The 15,311-nt window shown below is 39.8% G+C and overlaps 1 protein-coding gene across 1 annotated transcript in view; it reads right to left on the reverse strand.

Annotated features, from left to right (window-relative positions):
- The window catches only part of DNTTIP1 (deoxynucleotidyltransferase terminal interacting protein 1), a 79,724-nt gene that overhangs the window by 37,568 nt on the left and 26,845 nt on the right, over positions 1-15,311 (reverse strand). Inside the window, exons 3-9 of the mRNA XM_085619388.1 lie at positions 13,569-13,665; positions 13,040-13,138; positions 12,775-12,843; positions 12,162-12,218; positions 4,295-4,356; positions 3,937-3,979; positions 2,587-2,645 (exon numbers count right to left, since the gene is read on the reverse strand). Of these exons, the coding sequence (XP_085475514.1) occupies positions 2,587-2,645; positions 3,937-3,979; positions 4,295-4,356; positions 12,162-12,218; positions 12,775-12,843; positions 13,040-13,138; positions 13,569-13,665 (486 nt within the window). The remainder of the gene's footprint in view (positions 1-2,586; positions 2,646-3,936; positions 3,980-4,294; positions 4,357-12,161; positions 12,219-12,774; positions 12,844-13,039; positions 13,139-13,568; positions 13,666-15,311) is intronic.

A 15,311-nucleotide genomic window follows, 5' to 3' on the forward strand; every position in this document is an offset into this window, starting at 1 on the left:
GAATTAAAGTGATAAGAGAGAGGGGGGGCGCTACAAACGTTAAACTCACAGAGTCATCCAACAAACAGGAAAAAGTCCAAACACAATGGATACTTGTTTGTCGTACTAAAACAGTGAGTGGTGACAAATGCAGAGGGAAGGATACTAGGTTCAGCCAATGTAAAACTTGAGAGCTCTTGTGGCATGTATAATGTGCAACATTTCCTAAGCATGACGAGAGTGTCCCTTGAATAAGCACACAGTAAGAGCAATGTGAAAATCAGAGAGAACCTTTGAAAAGAAAAACACAGTAGAAACATAAAATCACACTGTCACTAATAATGCCAGGCCAAGGAAGAGCAATGTGGATCATAAGAGGGCTATAGCAACAGGAGTATTTGTTGCATTAAAGTGTGTGGTATGATTCACAAGGGAAGGGGGGGAGCAGCTAGGGCTTTTGGAAACCCCCATTGTGAAAGCTTTCTTAGGAGATACTGTGTGTAGAGGTCAAGCTGGGAAAAGCTCTAGTGCCAATCATGTGTCCAGAAGGAGTAGGAATCTATTCTAAGGAATTCTGCTTTAGACCTGTGTACAATGGTAATTTGTCTTGGAAGGGAATGGTACCTGCACAATATTGGAACCTAGAAGGAGTTGTGAAGGAGCCTCTCAGTCTAGTAAATCAGCAGCAAAGTAAGGCTAGTATCATGGTGACAATGCTCGACAAATGCCAGCACAGGCACGTGATTCAGGCCACGAGAAATCTACTTGCCCATTCACTATGGCGAGTCAGATTTTATCAGGGCAAGCTATTTTTAGGGCCTACTGCCTGTTATGGAGAGTAGATAAAGAACAGGTGTGTTCGCTGAGAAAAAAGACGGGCAGTAAGAGGCCTTTAAATCTTGTTTTTATCTTGTCACATTTTCTCTGCGTTCAGAGCCAAAGGTCAAATGATAGATTATGTCTTCTTACAATTTGCTACTTATTTTACCTTGGAGGTTGATGTTTACTTTTCTTTCTCCAACTGTGAAGCTAGGGGATTTTGTGAACTGCCTGACAATCATGCTGCACAAAGAGTGAACTGAAAGGCTGCAGGGTGCCCGTTTTTTTCTAACACACAACATTGAAATAGCTTGTAAATGAACTACACAAACATTTGAAAATATATTCCAGTAGTTATAAAAGCAAATTGTTTTAAACTGAGTGATTATAAAAAAGATTTTAATAGGATGAAAACAAATCAGAACACTTCGTGATGTGTCAATGATTAATATTTTTGCTGAAACCCAATTTCCACAGATTATTCTCTATACACTATAAAGCTTTATCAGTTAAACAGTATGTTAGTGGGAACATTTGTGGCCATTTCAATGGAAAATGTGCTGTTTGTAAAGGACAGTACACTATCACATCATGCTTTAGTGATACATGTATTACAAGTGAGTTTTTAAACATGAACTGAGAAACATTTCTATCCATCCCCTGATGACATTGCTATTAGTGACCTAAGAGGCAAGTCAGGGGTCATGTGTACCTTATATGTTGGCTAGATTCTCATTATACATGGAGAAAAAGTTTAGTCTGTTATAGCAAACGAGAAGTTTTTCTACAACAGAAATGGTGGACTCGCCTATCTTAAGGTGGTATAATAGTTGATAATAAAGAAAAAGGCAGCTCTGTAAAATAATACATTTGCCTAAGATCACACAACGGGAGATCAATTTATGGGTCAATATATTATAGTTACATCGAGTAGATTTATTCAAGTCACTAGACTTGCAGGTCTGGTAAACCTTTTATAATTTTCGAGGCCAGGGAACCAGAACTGTTCTTATTGTACTGTCACTTCTCTCCCATCTAACAAATACTTAGATCAATATGTGAAAACATAAGTCACACATGATGTAGGCTTAACTGAACAGCAGAAGAATCCCAGAAATGGGGAAAGGACTTTCATCATGTTATAAGAATTCTTCAAAGCAGTAATACCTCACTTTTACTTCTTTTTTAGTTGTTTTATACATTGAGCAGGGACTGCTGTTCGTTTGTGGAACTCTTTTCGCTCTTTAATCAGCTAGAGGAAATTCCTCAGCAGAAGATGGGTGTTAATGGTGTGGAGCTGGCACTAGTTGATTAGATACCATACACAAATACAATCTGCAAGCAACACACAGGTCAGCAAAAGAAAACATTTCTAAAGTGTACATAGCAAAGCTGCAAGATGGCTATTGTGGCATAAAAAAAATATCTAATGCCGAAAATGAAGAAAAAAGGAAATAAATTATTTCCTCCAATATAAAGAGCAAAATAATCAAACAAGAAACATGCAAGGGGAAGACTTTGAAAGCTAATATGAAAAGAAGTTTCAGAATACTGACCTCCATAGCCACAGAAAGCATAAAGGGGGTGCAGAGGTGGTGCACCTAGCTGATACTCGAAGACTGGCTATAACACACATAGGTGTCCGTTTTAAGAAGAGCAGCTGAGAGAAAAAGTTACAGGTATTGCAAAAAGGAAGACAGATTCCCTTAGTTTGTTAGAGTAGACAATCAACCAGCAAACAACCAGGTGGGAAAGTTATGAAGTTAAAAATATGAAGAAATATCTTACTTGTTTGCTCGCGATCCTAATACCAATTTGGTGGTTTCTTTTAACCGGGCAGGATCCCACTGTTGTTCAAGGTAAGAAAAGTGCAGAAATTATGCTAAACATATTTGATCTAATTTCCCCCTACATTTACCAATATAATTTATTCAAAGAAGAGTTTAACACCACAAGAAAGGCCACATGTACTAAAAATCTATTCTAAAAAACGGTCACAAATTGTGCACATACACTTTGCAAACTAGTACCAATGTTGGGAACTGAGCTATGTACTAGTAGGTTAGTTTGCAAAATTCCCATTCGGAGTGATATGCAATCTGACCTACCCGCCGAATATTTACAAGGTAGGTCTCAAACTGAGACTCACTCCAATTGGTGGCTATCAAAGGGCTGATGATGGCCTTTAAATAAAGAAAACCTTTTTTTGAAATGCAGCCTGTTACCCTTAATGAAATGGGGATGCTTTAAAAAGAGAAGTTTACTGTTCTCTTTTAATTTTTTACGTTTGTACGGGAGTTGGTAGTGTTCCATAATGAATATTTTCTTAACATTTCCGAGGGCATCCCTTTTTTGTGTGAAGGCGTTACCATTTCCTTTGAGGTGTCAGTACGTCTTCATCAGTTTGCAAGAGGAATTAAGATTGCCACAGAAGTGCAATTTGGAAGGAAGTCCCGAAACATGCCCTTCTAAGCCCATTTTATGATTTGGAAACCGTTACAGTACCACAAAATGGGTTTAGTGCACATCAAAAAGCCACTTTGCGCCTGAAAACGCTCTAATATGCTAATCACAGAGTGTGCAACTGCAAAATGGCTTAGTATATGTGGCCCTTTTTCCCAACCATACATTAGGTTAATAGCACTGCTCACAGCCACACCCAGACGAAAGACATGAATGAATTCCCCCACAAAGCATGCACCATTGTTCCTACCCACACATAACAGAAGCAGACCTAATTCCACTCACTAACACAAATAACCACTCACAGACTAGAAAAGAAGCAGTGCCATTTAGGACAAGCACAGCTCTGCCCCAAACACTCCTTATGCAGACACCACAGAAGCACCAGTGGTTCCAACAAATGTCTAACCATGCTCTTACCAATAAACTTGTAATTTTCATCAACACAAAAAGGGTTCCATCCCTTTTTTTGTTTTTTAAAACATTTTATCGAGTTTGCAACATGCAACCAACAATCTTCGACAGCCACTGTTGCCCCCACCTTTGCCAGAACAGAAATGCCCCACATCAAAGGAAATCAAACCTCATTCTCCTCACAAGCCCCTCCCACCCCATCCAGCCAGCCATCCCCTTTTTTTTTATTAGAAAAGCATGAGCTCCCTTTTGTTACTTTACCTTTGGGCCATCTCGACGAATTGGTTCAGATTTAATCTTCCACCTGAGGAGAGAGAGGTGTGAATAGTTTACTCCTGATGGTTAATATTGCTCAGCCTGTCATCTGTAGTGGCATTTGTATCCATGAGACGAGGCACAGGCAACAAAATGGTGAAAGTGCTAACACCCCATACCTTCCTTCTCCTCCTTGTGCAATCCATTCTTGGACTGTACACCTATATACAGTGCTCCGTTATGCTGTAGCTAATTTTGTGACATATAAAGCACATAAATACTACAAGGACATGTCAGAGGGCATAAAGCTTCAGTGGCAAAGATCTTAGGGCCAACCTTCCTTTCCTTTTGCTTCACTACTCACCCTCCTATGCCAAGGGCAGCACGTTCACTTTGAGACATGTTTCCTGGCGGGCGTCCCTTTCTCTGTAATAGAAAGAACATCATATTTTTCTAAATACTGTGTCTATCCCACCAGCCAACCATATCATGGCCTTGGACCTCAATAATTTAATTACAGCCATAGGCTGAACCAGGTAATACAGCTGTATGCTGTAAAAAGTAGCCTCCAACACAGTACAGCAAACAATCGTCCTCACCGTTCAATACAAGCCTTTTGACGTGTTTCATTGGTGGTCTAATATTAATAATAATGTCTGCCCTAAAGGAAAGAGTCTTAAGCATTGCGTTCCTAAAAAGTTTTAAAAAACACGAATTTACAAATTCTATAGGTCTGGCAATGGCTGCCAGCCATTTGGTTTTGTCATTGCCTGTTTTTTTTGGGTCAAAACTGAAGTTGAAATTGCTGCCGGACCCTCCTCAACCTAAAATAAAATAATAATAAAAAACAACAACAACAAGCAATGTCTAAAAAAATATTTTGGTCTATAAAAAGCACACATTTCCATAGTGGTTCCTGCCCTGCAGGAAACTACATTGTGTGTGGATGTGCTCCTCATAGTGAGAGCAGCCAATAGCTAAAGTGGGCAGGCCAACGTGGCCATGGTGTATGATGCTGAGGGTGGAAGAAAAGTGTGAGTGACAGTAACAGTCCAATGGATGAAGAGGGTTGAATGAAAGCCCCTATAAGTACGTATATTGTAACACCAGGCCTGAATAAAGACTACCAACAACAATCCTTACACCTCCAAATCCCTAACATGGGTCTAATGCTGACCTGGCCCCAGTAAGCAGTATCTCATGTACCTACTGAATTAAGAGAGGGATAGCTGCCTCAGACATAGCAACACTTTTAACACAATCCAACATGCATAACATGGAAGGAGAGGTATTCCCTGCCCTTCATGGATAGTCCCACTCAGTTACATTTCAAATGTCACAGCAATAACCACATATTCACCATAGTAAGTCTCAAGCACACATGCACATTTGTAGACAGCACCTCACATGCTCTGAAAGAATCTCCTGCAAATATACTAACCCCAGTTAACCACACACCCAACATATGCTCCATCTCACAGTTTGCAAAAAATGCATCGGCATGCTTAGAGCAACGCTCCTAAAAGCACACACAGACACTGCAAACTCACCAATTCCATCAAACACCAAAATGAGCAAAGCAGGCGCCATTTGAGTCACACTGATTCACTGACTCACCCATCTCACAACCAAACTCCTAACAGATTCCTATTTTAATCCATTCCTCCAAATAAACTCAATTGTCCTTCCACGTGAACTTGCAGAAATCAGCCATTCCCAAACACAAAAACAAACTGCTCTACGTAGTCTGAATAGACACACACAAGGCATCTCTTGAAGTGTCAATTCAAACATCCAAAGAGACTCGCATAGTTCTTCCAATATTTTCAGTTACATATTTGGAAATCATAATAGAGGTTGGTCCAGGTTACACAGCATCACCTAGAAACATCCCACAGTAAAGCTCAAGTGTTCCTGTTTTTAAGGAGCCAGTGCAGGGTACATAATATAACTCTAGGATATGTGACAAGGTAGGAACATGGGAAGAGGAGCTACTTTAAGGAACCACCGTTTGGAACTACTGCTGATTTATTGACTCATGGTCGGGCAGTTATATTGTGATGTGACCAAGATTACACTCTCACTTCCCACTCATGCTACTCTCAAACTAAACAGTGCTCATCACTGGCAGTATCATACCTTTTTCACATTAGGTGGGAATTCACAATTGTTTTGAAAAACAGATTTAAAGGATGGTAAAGAGCAGTATTCTATCCTGTCATTTAGGAACTTTCATGTACAACTTCATATTTTACCTAGCACGAAAAGCGTTCAGATTTTAGAGTCTAGCTGGACGGCACAAAGATCTAAGATGCCAACAATGACTGGCAGTGTGGCCCTGCTGAGACACCAACAGCTGGGTATTGGTGGATGTGCTAGAAAATGTGCATTTTACTGCTATTATTTCTGTGCTGGCAGTGGGCCATATTTTACAAATGAACTCCAGACGGCATGAAAGCTTTCTCATTTTCCTTTACTGACCTATCAATTAATCACATATTTTCTTTAAAGTCATTGAAAAAAATTAAAGATGAAAACTTCCCAGATGGCATTGCCCTCACAAGTTTGTTCCATTATCACCTGTGATGCGAACATCATCTCTGAGACTCAGATGGTGATCCTCACAGAGACAGTAGGGATTGCAATATTGATGGAGCAAGGACTTGTATAAAAGGAGACTTGCTCGGATGCAATCCTCTCAAATAACTTGTAATACCGTAATAATTGTGTTTGTAAATACTAATATGCGTTACAGTTCATACATTTAAGCTTAGGGGAAGCTTGTCTATGTGTTGTACTAATAAGTAACCAGAGTGTGATTAAAAATGGCTGCTAATGTGAAATTCTGTACTGCGCATGCGCCAACTACATCTACGTAGTAATGACGATTTCTTGCTTGGACGGAAATCTTTGCAGCTGCGCAGTCGCTTTCATGATGGCTGCTTGGGACTCACATGTTAGCGCGCATGCTTTTGCTAAAACAAAACCATGCAACTTTAGTAAAATGCTATTGCAAAAGATTTATATAAGTAAATGGGATTAGAGTAGATATAGGTGGTATACAGTGAAATACTATTTTATTGATTTCTAACATGTTTCTTTGACTCTTTCTATTTAGTTGGTAATTGGGCCTCAGAGCAATACAAAAGTCCATGCATCATGTGGTACTCTACACATGTGCACTCGCAACCCGCCAGGAACCACGATGAAGATCTTGAACTTCAGCCAAGGACTCAATCGCAACATGTCCCTGGAAGCAGCATACATCCTGTATGAATGGATGAGAAGATCTTAAATTGTATTCTTTATATTGATAAAGATGTGAAATGCGGGTGGGAAATAAAGCTTGGGAAAATAAATCAATGAGCGGGAACACTGAACAAAGGGCTAAAATAAAAGTATTAAAACTTAGCATGGTGTGATGATCATCTCCCCTTACCTGTCCAATCAGAATTACGAGTTTCATATATCTGAAATATTTAGGGGTGGTACATGCCATTAGAAGATATAATTGAGGTAGCTTAGTTAGTCAGTTAGGCTCATGTTGCTGAGATGCTGAGAGACCAGGATGCTGTCCAAGAGCTGAATAAATGCTGAAGAAGAATCAGATACCAGACTATGATTTTGAGCCAATAATTAGAGGAAGATCCCGGAAGAACTGAGGAGGCACATAATAGAAGAAGATCGCGGAAGAATCGAGGAGGAAGATAGTGTCAGAGAGGGGTGTGACGCACGCATCGTATCCAGAAGAGGCCATCTATCCTATTCCTGAATCCTGTCCTTAACCTTTGTCACCTGATCTGTCCCAGGGGACCCATTCCAGCTCCTTGGCCAAGGGGTTGGTTTTCACACCATCCTAGGTAACTATAATTATGTGTAATATGTCATCGTACTTCTCTCTCTGTTTTCTCCCTATTCAGGTACTGTCATCGTAATGACTTTGTTTAAAGATGATTTTTTCTTGACTTAAAATTGATTCTCTTTCTTGGAGAAACCGGTGTGCGAACTGTATTTGAGTTCTTGGCTCACATGATCTTAACTAGATAAACAATTGAAACTCTCCTGAGTCTGTGGTTATTTAAAGATATTTTATCTTATGAAAATGTTCCCTACGAAGTTAACTAAAAGGTCCATTGACCAGAGGAAAGTTCATTTGGATGAAAAGGTTTGGCAAGATATGATAAGATAATTCATCTTACAGGTATTAGCACAATAATTTGACCCCAGGGGTAATTACTAGCTCATGTGAGTGTGTGTTTTGGGCCCAGGTGAGTAAGTGGTTTAGTGAGTATCTCTAGCTGGTAACCCGCTGGATCAATATCTTTATCGTTAAGAGAATTGAAAAAAACCCACTTTTTATTGAATTTTCAGGTGTACATTAACAGTTATCATTACTACAATCGCATACAATACCGATACAAAATTATAGACAGTCGTCTTAATATAAGAAATCAAACACAGAGGAACCTGGTGGACCGCTGAAGGAGCCAGTCAGGAACTCTCCTCTGAGAAACAAGTTGGAAATGAGAACCCCCCCTACCCCCAACCCCACCTGATTCTTCTGAACGGATATAACTGCACAAGCAAGGGGCATCCTGATGAGCACAGATTAGTTGGACTTTTTACATTTAGTTTTTAATTTACTGGATGTTCGTTCCTTGCGAGTGAGCTGGCAGTCCGAGAGCTCACTTGGAAGAGAAAATATGTAAACAATAGGGGGTCAGGAATGTTCGCATCTTAGAGTATGGAGAAAAGCATGGCAAGAAATTAGCACAGAAAACTAGCAGAAATCCTATTCAGAAAAATATATGATCAAAATACAAACTCTTATTTGGTTACAAAACAGATACTGGGTATGCCTGCCATGACATTTATCAGAAAACATATCAAGAAGATGATGTGCGTATTCTTCTCGATTAAAAATTATAATTGGAAGGAAAGTGCCTGCCAAAATTGAATTTCGATCATCAATCATCACTATGTCAAGAAATGACACAGAAGGAAATACATAGAACCTTAAAGCGCCTGGGTACCCTTTTGGGTGGTTAGCTGTGCTATATAAATCGACTGCTTGATTGATTGATGATGAAGATTAAGAAAGGAAAATCCTCTGGTCCAGGTGGCATTCTTAATGATTTCTATGTAAGACTTATTGAAGTAATAATCCCAATATGGAAGATGCTGTTCAATACTATATTAGTAAATGGAGTGTAGTTACCACCTTCTTGGCAGGAAGCAATGTACAGTTTACTCCTAAAACCAAATAACACACCAATTAAGTGTGAAACTTATCAACCTATAATCTCTTCTGAACTGCAACTACAAAATATTGTCTAGCATTCTAGCAAACAGGTTAGCTCAAGTGGGATGATACTCGTATGAGTTAACTCATACTCTGATAGGGTCCATAGATCTTGCTTCTATCTATTTAACCCAACTAGGAGTCATAACTCTGGACGCAGAAATTACTTTTGACCATGTCAAATGACAATGTTTGAGGGAAGTGTTGAAACACTTAGGATTAGAGAACATCATCTGTTAAATCATACACTCTATATATTGTTCTCCCAAGGCAAGATTCTTAGTTAATGGCAGTCGGACGGCACAGTTCAATATATTGTGAGGGGTCAAGCAGGGCTGGCCACTTTTCCCTATTGTATTTGATCTATATGGAGCAGTTTACACAGAGTTGTAGATTAAATACCAACATTGTAACTTTTCCTTTAAAATGTTAAAAAAAAAAAAAAAGCTCTATACACAGACCACCTTATCATCTACACAGCTTATACTGCTATAACATTTCCACATATACAAAAGGAAATACTCTCTTTTGGCCGCTTTTCAGGTTATAAGGTATACAACACCAAAACAGAGATCATGACTTGGGAATTGCATTTGGGAAAGCAGAGAAAGCAAGGAAGAAATAAAATACTTGGGTATGAATGTGGCTAAGAATCTTGATTAAATAACTGAGATACATTAAAAAAAGAAGACCTTTATGGAAGTAGAAAGACTGATGAATAAATTGCAGAATCTTCCATTAACATTTTACGGCCAAGCAAATCTGGTTAAGATGTCAATTTTACATAAGTTCACCTTTCTATTTGACAGCAACATTCAATAAAAACAAGAAAGCTAAGGTGCAAGGGAATGTTTGCAGTTTTATATGGGGGGGGGGGGTCTAATAGTGTAATAATCTCATTGAGAAGCTGAGGAGTAAATTAATTAAATGAGGCCTAGCGCTACAGGACCTGCAGCTATACCGCTGGGCCTTTCAACGAAAACATTGCAGGGTGCTGATAAGTTCTGACCAGTCAAATATAGGAAGCTTCTTGAAAGCTATGATCAATGATATTTGTAAGGTGGGTTTTCTTTATAAGTTTGGGTCACCCAGATTTCTTAAAAAGTTATGAATACAGGTCCTTCAAGCAGCTGCAAGCATATTGTATGAGGTCAGATCTGTGATGGGAACGGGAATTTAACATTGCGCTGGCATACCAGAAGTTATGAAAGATCCGTTATGCAATCCATTTTAAAGTGAAGGAATAAGAAGATGAGGTCAATTAATAGACTAAGATGAACTGTTCTCTTGAAACACTGGAATAAAATATTAGGACGGCACCTGTCTAGTTCTAAATAAATGCAATTGACCTGGTTGAAACACAAGACTGGACTGGACAATAAACAAGTCAAATTAAGTAGAATTTAGAAATAAATAAATACATTTCATCATAGTACTGATACCTACCAGCAGAAAAAAGGTAAAGTACCCAAACAGTGTCTAGGCAGTATAATTACCCATCACTACACTTCTTCTTGTATTATGTGGGCAAGACAATATCAAAGATTCTAGGGTAGCAGACAGAGGAAACCCCAAATGTAGTAATTTTTAGACTATGGAATGACGAAGTAAATGAGAGCAAAACATTTAAAGCAGAAAAAAATATTGTTCTAGCCGGTATTACATTAAGGAAAGATGCAAAAGATGGATACAGACAGACCCACCGACCAATACAGGCTGGTCTAAATCGGTTAAAAGATGTATATACTTATAATATATATATATATATAATATTTACTACAACAGAAAACTAAGTGTTACCTCCTCAGAGTGAAAGATTCTTGGATACTTGATGAAGTCCGATGATTAGACCTATTTGTACACATGCAATATGGCGACCAGGGTCCACGTATGACTAATTGAGACACCGGGTAGTAAAGGCATCTATGGAGTTGTTTAGTATCAATGACAGATTTGCTAGTGCACCAGAGGTAATTTGAGGATGAAAAAAGAAAGCCAATCATATTAGAATACTCAACAATAATACAATAACAATAACTATATCTCCTTTGAAAAAAGTTGAGTCAAATGCTTGAAGCCGCAGTTAGGAATTCTAATAATATATAACGTTATTAGGAATTCATTGGAAAAAAAACCAAAAGTTAAAATATTCCATTTTAAGCTAACAAAACCACAGAAATTACCATGCAGTGTGTTCATCAATGATTATACAGGACATGTAAAGAAAAGGGCCTAACCTCATTGTTAAGCGGTCAACATTTGAGTTCTGATTTCGAATTGAAGGTAGAATTCCGATTCCTGTGTACAATAGCAGCATGCAAGAACTGGAATTCAAAGTACTTTAAGTAACTATTGCATCCCATTGGTACCCCCAAAACAGATTTCGGCAGGTCAAACCTGCCAAATGTATTGAATGGAAAAGGCAATACATGTGGAATAAGCGTGCGTTCAATACGGATTCCTCATTATATACAATTTTCAAGTGAAAACCTTTGAAAAGGAGGAATTTACTGCAATGGTAATGTGTTGTATATCTCTCGCCCTTATCTGACCTATTCGAATCAGGGCTATAAACTTCCAAAAGTTAAAATGGTTTATGAAACTTTAGAACTCCAACTAGCACTAAACAGACCCTGTACTAAGACACAGACCATGTACAACAAACATACAAGTAGCCTCATAGGCACCCATTTCCAGCACATATCATTCCATTCTTAGACTCTGAGTTTCTGGAACATCAATACTTGCAGAACACTCCTGCTTTAAATACAAATTAAACCACATACACACCTGCACAGAATTCCCACTCACTACAACATGTACACCAACATACATCTAGCCACTGAAAAATACTAACTACCATTCTGCTCAACACACGAGTCCTTGACCCCAAAACATCTTCACAAAGTGCACAGGATTTGGAATTTACCTTTTTGAGAATAGGACTTCCCCTCTGACTGGATTCTTCATCTACCTGCCGGGCTCGCTGAGAGAGAGAAAGAATAGTTGATGGTAGACAAAAATGTAATATCATACAAAACTAAAATCTCATCCTGGGCACTGTGCACACACCAGTGTTCTCCCTTAAAACCCAAATAACCATGCCAAGACAGCCTGCCAAGCGATGCAATGTTCAAAAGCCCACCCTTCCATTCACACCCTTGAAAACACATCCATCCACAATACACTGGAGCAAGGCCCAACCAGCTAGTCACAAGTCCTGAGGACAGCCTGCACAGCAACGAGACCAACAGATAGCCCTATCCCAACACCCTTTTCTTCCCCTTCTCCTTTCATCCCTTTACCCAAACAATGAAAACCAAGTGTTGAGAGGCCTTTAATGGAAAAAAAATGACCTCTGCGTTATATGCCTACAAATCTGTCAAGAACATTCAAGTTTGCACTAAATTTGGCCAAGGTTCACACAGCGCCACAAAGCCACACAAATGACAGCACCCCACTATACAGATGTCAATAAAAACAGTAACACAAATGCTAAAATCTTCACTAGTGACTCTTCCACTTCAAGAGAAGACACCAACCTTAAACCCTGCAAGTTCGCTGGAGGGTCTGACAACTGCCTTGTCATTGCTCGAGAAAAGAAGCTTGGCCTGAGAGAAGGAGGAAATGAAGAAGAGCTTTACATAAATATCAAGAGCATCGACAGTCATTAAAGATCCTGAAATTTGCACCCCTCTCTGAGGCACATTCACACACAGCTTTCCACTAAACAGAATGGGTAACGGTATTTTATTAAAGAAATAGACAAAAAGTGACTTCTGCCCAGGGGTTGGTGTATGAGCTGACCTGCTCGAGGGTGCTGCGACAGACATCCTGGATGAGCTGCTCTGGATCTACTTCTTCACCAACGTTTTCTCTGACATTTATGGCTGCCTTCTGAAAGAACTGTCCATAAAACATAAAAAAAAAGACTTAAGGTCGGAGACTATTAATTTTATTCAAGTCAATTTCAGATAGCAAACTGGCTGTGGAGAACATCTCTCATGCCCTGATTTCAGTGGACATGTTATGTAATCAACAAATAAATAGAACTACATTTATGTCAAGAGTACTTTGAACTTCAGCCATAATTGACCCAAAGAATGAGACATCCTTTCCTGATCTGCATTTATTAGTTAAATCAAACACACCCTCTGATAAGCAGCCAGCAATATCAAATTTAATACTATGTCGTTTGTAAACCATTCACAGAGAGTGTCAAAGTTACCTCAGTGCAATTCTTTTGTGGTCAGTTTAAGCCAAGCTTCAAATGTATAGAGTTTCATGGTGTAAAATACGAAATAAATATAGTGCAAAGGCAACATGCAACTGTTACCTTCATGTATTTGTTGAAGACAGTTTGGATCTCTTCATTGATGCTGGGTTGCAGCACAGCTCGTAGCAAATCCATAGACACAGTAGGATCTGTGAAACTACAGAAAATGTACATGTAATTCACAAACTGTACAAATTGTTCCATGTACCTTTCAAAGCTGCATCATTTATCCACAGGAACACTGTGGAATTGAAAATAATGGTTCTATTTTTTACAGATTCTGACATGGCAAGGCCGAGGAGCGCAAAATGGCAGCTTGCATGCAATGTCTGCTGAACCACGTGCACCACCACCTGACTCCCTCAACACATGGATCAAATGCTTCACGCTGAGAGGCATCAACACTTACCCCACTTCTGTGCTAATCCACATTTGATCTCCTAGGGCATTTGGGATGACCATGCTTGTTAGTGGGGGGACAAAACAGGGATGTGAAGAACAGCTGCGGCTAAGTCCCAGGCGCAAATACTAGGCTATACTGGATTTGAAGCGATCCTCAGCTGTGGAAAAGGCACCACCGAAAATCTGTGATCAGTAACTGAGCTGTTATGCCAGTCGTTCAAAGGCACACACTTGCTGCTCTCTGCAGCGATGACAGTGTGCCATCTTTCACACAGCATCCTGGAAGAACTGCTGTTCGATCTGACTAGGAGCGATATGCCGGCAGTGTAAGGGTAAGATGGAGTCTTCTGCTTTGTGACTCAGAACAAATTTTCAGAGAGCAGGTGCAAGCCCAACACAGCTGTCAGTATGGGAGGAGCTGGAGCTGGTGAGAATGCCACTGTAGACCTCGTAACATACAAAGATGTAATGTTAAACAAGAGTTATATTTGTGTATCCCATCTCCCTGTGGAATGCAGAAGCAAAACACACAACACCAGTGGTGGTGACAGAACAAGTAGCATGTATCCTGCCTTGCAGGTAGGACAGCAAGTGAGCAAACCTGATGTACTCCAGGTGGAGCAGGAGATGGAACAGAGCAGGGGGACTTGGAGGTGCTATCCAATCAGAGAAGAGTTATTACATAATGGAATGGAATTAAGTGCAAAACAGTGTAACGGACATTTAGGGTAATAGGGTAATAGGGTAATAAAGGGGAAAAAAGTGTAAGGATATTGTCGGTAATGTTATAGAAGCAAAGGCTTCTCGAGACAGTGCTTAGAGTTTGGTGATCAGGTGTGAGCAGTCATTATCGGTTATAAGAAGCGTAAGTGGTGGAAATTCCACTGGGGAGAGAAGGAAGGACAGCTTTACTGCACGCACGGCACCGTGCAATCTAGTGATGATGAATCTGTCCATGTGGGATAATTCCGTGTTATTAGATAGACACGATAGTGTTCTAATATGTCTGTTTGGGAAAAGATCTCCGAATGTGTGGAGGCTCAGCTTTTGTAAAGTACTTAGTACTAACTTATCAGACGTTAATTGGATCCATTGATTGTGAGGCACTGGAAGTTTAGCAGAGTACAAAGAGCCAGAGCCCAAAAGTCGGCTACGTTTCCGCCAGGCCCAGCACGTAGTGCAAAGAGGTTGGACGTCAGTGGGGTCCAACCGGATGCACTGTGGGAATATCGCATTGACAGGGATAGGGTCCCCTAGGTCCCGCTCTGGCTTATTATAGGGCATACAGGCATCAGGATGGAACCAATTGTAAGTGCACTGGACATGCGTGACCAGGTAATATAAGTGGAAGTCGGGGATCGAGAATACGACGCGTTCATAGGGGAGTGTAAGTGTGTCCCA

The sequence above is a fragment of the Triturus cristatus genome, chromosome 7 (assembly GCF_964204655.1).
Source record: "Triturus cristatus chromosome 7, aTriCri1.1, whole genome shotgun sequence".
In the NCBI taxonomy this organism is placed as follows: domain Eukaryota; kingdom Metazoa; phylum Chordata; class Amphibia; order Caudata; family Salamandridae; genus Triturus; species Triturus cristatus.